Here is a 4795-nt window from a genome sequence, read left to right as displayed (position 1 = left end):
CAGCTGCATGTAGCTGAGATATAATGTACGAATTGTGAACATTCTCAAAACTGTATTGTACATAGGTTATACTTTTTTATTGTGTGAACTTTATTTTTGTGGAACTAAGGTTCCGTGTGTTATTGTTGAAGTGGGACATTAATCAGTGTAACGCCACCTGCGGCCACATTGCGGGTGTGGGGTTTCCTAGCCAGAGCTGTACGGTAGTGATGTGCGATACCACTGATTTCCTTTCCGATCCGATACCAAGTAATATTCAGGGTGGTATCGACGATACTGATCCGATACTTTGTACAAAACGGATTTTATTTATTGTATCTCAAATTATAGCGTCATAATGATTACAGGACATCAGAATACCTTCTTCTTATCACTTAATAATGCAGAGTTCATCATATAGAAATAAAAAAACTAAAGTTGTGCTATTTGAACACCTTGCCTGCCTGGAGGACTAAAGGACTCCGTGAGAGACTCTCACCCTAGCAGCACCTGTCCCTCTCCTCCTCTTCAGTTCGCCTCAACATACGCTCGTCATATTTTGTGATATGATTTACTCTGAGGTGTTTGACAAGGTTAGTGATGTTGCCACAACCATACATGCCAACCCCCCCGATTTTTCCGGGAGAATCCCACCTTTCTCCAGATTTTCCACCCGGACAACAAAGTTGAAAAACCATATCGCAGAATTCATAGCGCGGCCCAGCCAATTCCAGTTTCCAACAATGACGGCAGCGACTTAGTTTTAATATCACTCTTATTTCTCTTTCTGGGTCGCAAAAAAACTTTTAACATATTTTCAGGTGAGAATGTAGCTGTGTAAACTTCAAATATCTGAGCCGACACATCGTCTTCAAACCCCCGCGGTCTTTCACCACTCGGGTTAAACATGATGTACAAGTCACTTTGATAACTTAAAAATGTTCTTGTTTGGCTTTTTCAGTGTTTTATTTGTTCGTGAGTAAATCGGTTTGGCTGAGATTAAAGTTATTAGATTAGATTAAATTAAATTAAACTTTATTATTCCCTCGGGAGGGTTCCTCCGGGGTTTTCACACAGCTGAATAAACGTCAAACAGAAAACTGATTAAACAGAAGAGTTTACGTCAGCGCCCGGTTATATTTTAGATAGCAAGGAGAAGACGGCAGTTTCACTCCACCGAGGGAGCTCGTGACGTACTACCCGGCTTTCTTTAGACCGCGAAGGCCGGATCCTCAGGTGGAAGCAGCCTCTGAATTTGGACACCCCCGCTGTTTCCGGGCCGGCCAATAATAACGGTGACATTTAACGTATTTTATCCGATAAATAAACCCTGTAAAATATATTTATCCGCCCAAACAGCCCTTTTGAATGTCTCCCTAATTCTGAGGTCTCAAGGTTGGCAAGTATAGCCACAACACCTCACTTTTTTTGCCACATTTATTGCAAACCACGGCTCAGCTGTTTGTGGAGGTAAAATACGTCCGCACAATTACGCTCAGCCATTGTCGTGAGTGCGCACGCCAAGGGGCTGCGAGACATTTATACAGCCGTATTTCGCACATGACTATGAAAGGCGGAAGAGGAAGTAGTTCCTTTGAATGTAGGCAATCCGAATGTTATAGTTTCTTTCCACTGTGTTCCTGTTAATGATAAACTACAAATTTACTCTAAATTACTAAAATATCGATATTTTAATGTGAGAATCGATTCTAGAACATAAATGATTGGTATCGGAGGAATCGATATTTCAGGATCGATCCGCACATCACTACTGTACGGACTCCACACTGGTGAGGCACGCTTTCTGTAGCTCTTCTCCCTGTACTAAATTATCCATATAAATTCGGTGTATTTGTCTTTGTTAAGTATTGGCTCCTAGGGTTAAAAGCTCTCAAAGTGTTTTCAATCGCTTTGAGTGAGAAAAATGATATTTGGAACTGCGCTTTATCTGTTGTATCATCCGTTTGTGTGGAACTGACTTGTGTTAAACAGGGTGAGGAGAAGCCTGCTGCCGCTGTGTGACACTGATTTTGCTGCTGCACTCTGTTTTATAGGTATGTGTAAATGTGTAGTTTTTGTTTTATGTGTATAATGAGCTCATGTCCCGAGGCTGTGCTCTGAGCAGTATCTTCAGCCATGTTGGGAAGAGTTAAAAAGTTGTTTGAATATGTATTATGCAATTGACCTATTTTAATGGGAATTTGAATGTTATACGTTATTGTTAGTGATTCCATAATTGTCTCTGTTTTACCCCACTGTAATATTTGATTTTGAAGTGGCGGTTGTGAAAATTATTATTTTGATAAGTTGTATTTTCTTTTATATGATGCAAGCAGAGCTGTACGGACTCCACACTGGGTGAGGAGAAGCCTGCTGCCGCTGTGTGACACTGATTTTGCTGCTGCACTCTGTTTTATAGGAATAAACCCTGTTTCCAGCCAGTCCGTGTCTGTTGTCACAACGCAGTCGACCATTTCACATCTGCTACGTGCACGTCTGTGACTGAGACAAACCCGCGATGGCTTCCCTCAAAGCGCTGCTCTCTGCGCTGACCCTGCTGGCTCTGACTGTGGACGCCTCGTCTGGCCGTGAGTATTTCATTTGTTTAAGCGCCGTGTGGCTTAAAGCCGCTCGCAGTGGTGCTGCGTGATGTTTGTAGAGCATAGTTTCAATAAACCTCCCGTTTCCTTCTGTCAGCCGGGTACAGCAACTACAACTACGACCTGTCCGGTCAGGACCTGACCCGTCTCTACAACTCGCCGGTGATGACGGCTGAGAGGATGAAGAGGCCGCTGGAGGGGACGCCAGTTATACTGGGACCACTCAGCCACTCCGGGGTTCGGTCGGTCCGCACTGAACACAGAAACATTTCCACAAACAAACAGAAGTTGAAACCAATAATCTCAATGCTTTTGAAGATCTTTAGTTAGTTTGACTTTAATTCTGAAACATAACAAACAAAAATGTTCCCTCTGTGCCGTTTGGCACTGTAAGTGTGGGAACTGAGGAGACTGTTACTGTAGAGTCACAGTTTCCTGTGCTTGCTTGTTTGTCGTATTTTTGTATTCAATAAAGCTCCAGATGTTTTCTTTGGATGGCGGCACAAACATCATACTGTTCCATTAAGACAACAGTGGAGCTTTTTTAATGCATATTCCAGTTTGTACAAACAGCTGAAACCCTTAAATGCATCGTTCTGATCACTGTGCTGTTGTGATTTCATTGTGCAGAAAGCAAGCAGATGTGTTAGACCAACTGAGGTCGACACGTCACATGTGCTGGAATAACAAACATTGTTCTGACAGCCGTCAACGTGAAAATCAAAGAGCAGCATCTTCAAACCTCTCGTTCTTTTGTAGGGTGACGCTAGATGATGGCTCTCAGTGGCTGATCCATAAAGGAGGCGGATTCGGATTATCCTCTCAGACGGTCGTGACTGATGCTCGACACATGAGCTCGGCCTGGACGGTAAACTTCAAACATACAACCAGCATGTCCATTTAATTACAGTCTAATCATAAACTCTGAAACGTGGCTCTATTGTGTTCAACAAGTCCACAAACAGTCAGGAAAAACAGACAAAAAAAGTAAATACCTTCAGCTCGTTGCTGGTGTGTATACTGGTGGCCAACAGAAACCATTGGAACCAGACCAAAGTGAAAAGGAGATGTTTGGCAAAAACAACCCAAAACGAGATCCTGCAGACTCCCGATTACAAACAGACACTTTATTTCCTGCACGCTGATTCTTCTTGGAATTTGTGTTGACGTGAAACTTTCAGTGAGAGTTTTAATCCAAACATTTACTTTTGATTCTTTCTGACCTTCTGTCTCGTTTTTGTCTGCAGCCTGTCAGTTCTAGAGAATTCCAGGGTTCAAAGACAGTTTCAGACTTCGTGAGTGCTGGAGGACCCAACTACAACTTAGTCTCTGATAACTGCCACCTGGGATCCTGTCGAATGATGAACCAGTAAACATGATTCAAAGTTCCTGATAATAAAGGCCACCCTCACACAGACTGTGATGTGTCTTTTCTTCCACTTGGAGGCTCCAGACTTCACAACAAACACCCCACTAACTGTAAGCTTCAGACAAACGTCTGCACACATTCATATACACAAGAATGTCTACGGATCTCCTTTCTTAAAGGCGTCTCTGACACGAGGAAAGATGACAGTCTGCATGTCTGTGGGAACTAAGGTCCCTGCTGTGGAACAGAGACACCACCACTTCCTCTCTTCACATTACACTGACAGCTGTAACCCTGGATGTCTGTGGGCTTATGGGAAATGCTGTTCACACAGTGACTACTGAAAACAAGATGAAATTATATCAGTTCTTACACATGTCTGTGTGTGACTGAGAGCCTGTTCAGAGGATGGAGGTTTCATAAAATCATAAACGAATAAAACCTTTCAGTGTCAAACGGATTGGGGTTGATGATTATTAAATCATTATTTGGGCTCAGGGACCCCCGGCTTCATCAAAGCTATTAGAAAACTCCATCAGTAAGTAATTTAAAGATAAAGATAGCACCCTTAGGTCTGTGTTACATACATCCTGTGTTTTACCACATGTTTACCTGGAACTACAGAGGGGAGGAGCCATTCTGTACAGGTGAGGGAGAAACAGGAAGTATTCAGACTCCGTGATAGAGGAGGAGGAAAACCAGGTGAGTGTTCATCCTCCTTCTATCCTCAGAGTCTCCGAGTCATCTTCCTCTCTGCAGAGGTAAGAGAATCACAGCGATTCTTGTGGACTGAAACTCCTCGAGTTTTAGTTTGGCAGATGTTTCAAGTTATTTTACCCCTTCAGGA

General features: G+C 43.0%; 1 protein-coding gene across 3 annotated transcripts; it reads left to right on the top strand.

Annotated features, from left to right (window-relative positions):
• The first annotated feature begins 1551 nt into the window (after positions 1 to 1551).
• On the top strand, positions 1552 to 3994 carry LOC146660018 (uncharacterized). 3 transcript variants are annotated; one of them, XM_085424023.1, is made up of 5 exons: positions 1552 to 1769; positions 1972 to 2567; positions 2677 to 2821; positions 3339 to 3447; positions 3827 to 3994. In XM_085424023.1, the coding sequence occupies exons 2-5, from the start codon at positions 2498 to 2500 to the stop codon at positions 3950 to 3952; spliced, it is 450 nt and encodes a 149-aa protein (XP_085280149.1). In that variant the 5' UTR covers positions 1552 to 1769; positions 1972 to 2497; the 3' UTR covers positions 3953 to 3994. The 3 variants fall into 3 exon arrangements, with proteins under 3 accessions (XP_085280149.1, XP_085280151.1, XP_085280148.1); XM_085424025.1 differs by lacking the exon at positions 1552 to 1769 and having other exon boundaries at positions 1776 to 2033; positions 2316 to 2567; XM_085424022.1 differs by lacking the exon at positions 1552 to 1769 and having other exon boundaries at positions 1776 to 2567.
• Positions 3995 to 4795: the final 801 nt, after the last annotated feature.

This window comes from Rhamphochromis longiceps, linkage group LG11 (genome assembly GCF_057381845.1).
Source record: "Rhamphochromis longiceps isolate RC_006_pf linkage group LG11, R_longiceps_female_GT1.1, whole genome shotgun sequence".
Taxonomy (NCBI): Eukaryota; Metazoa; Chordata; class Actinopteri; order Cichliformes; family Cichlidae; genus Rhamphochromis; species Rhamphochromis longiceps.
The sequence above is the reverse complement of the archived record's forward strand: the minus strand, read 5'-3'. Positions and strand labels throughout refer to the sequence as shown.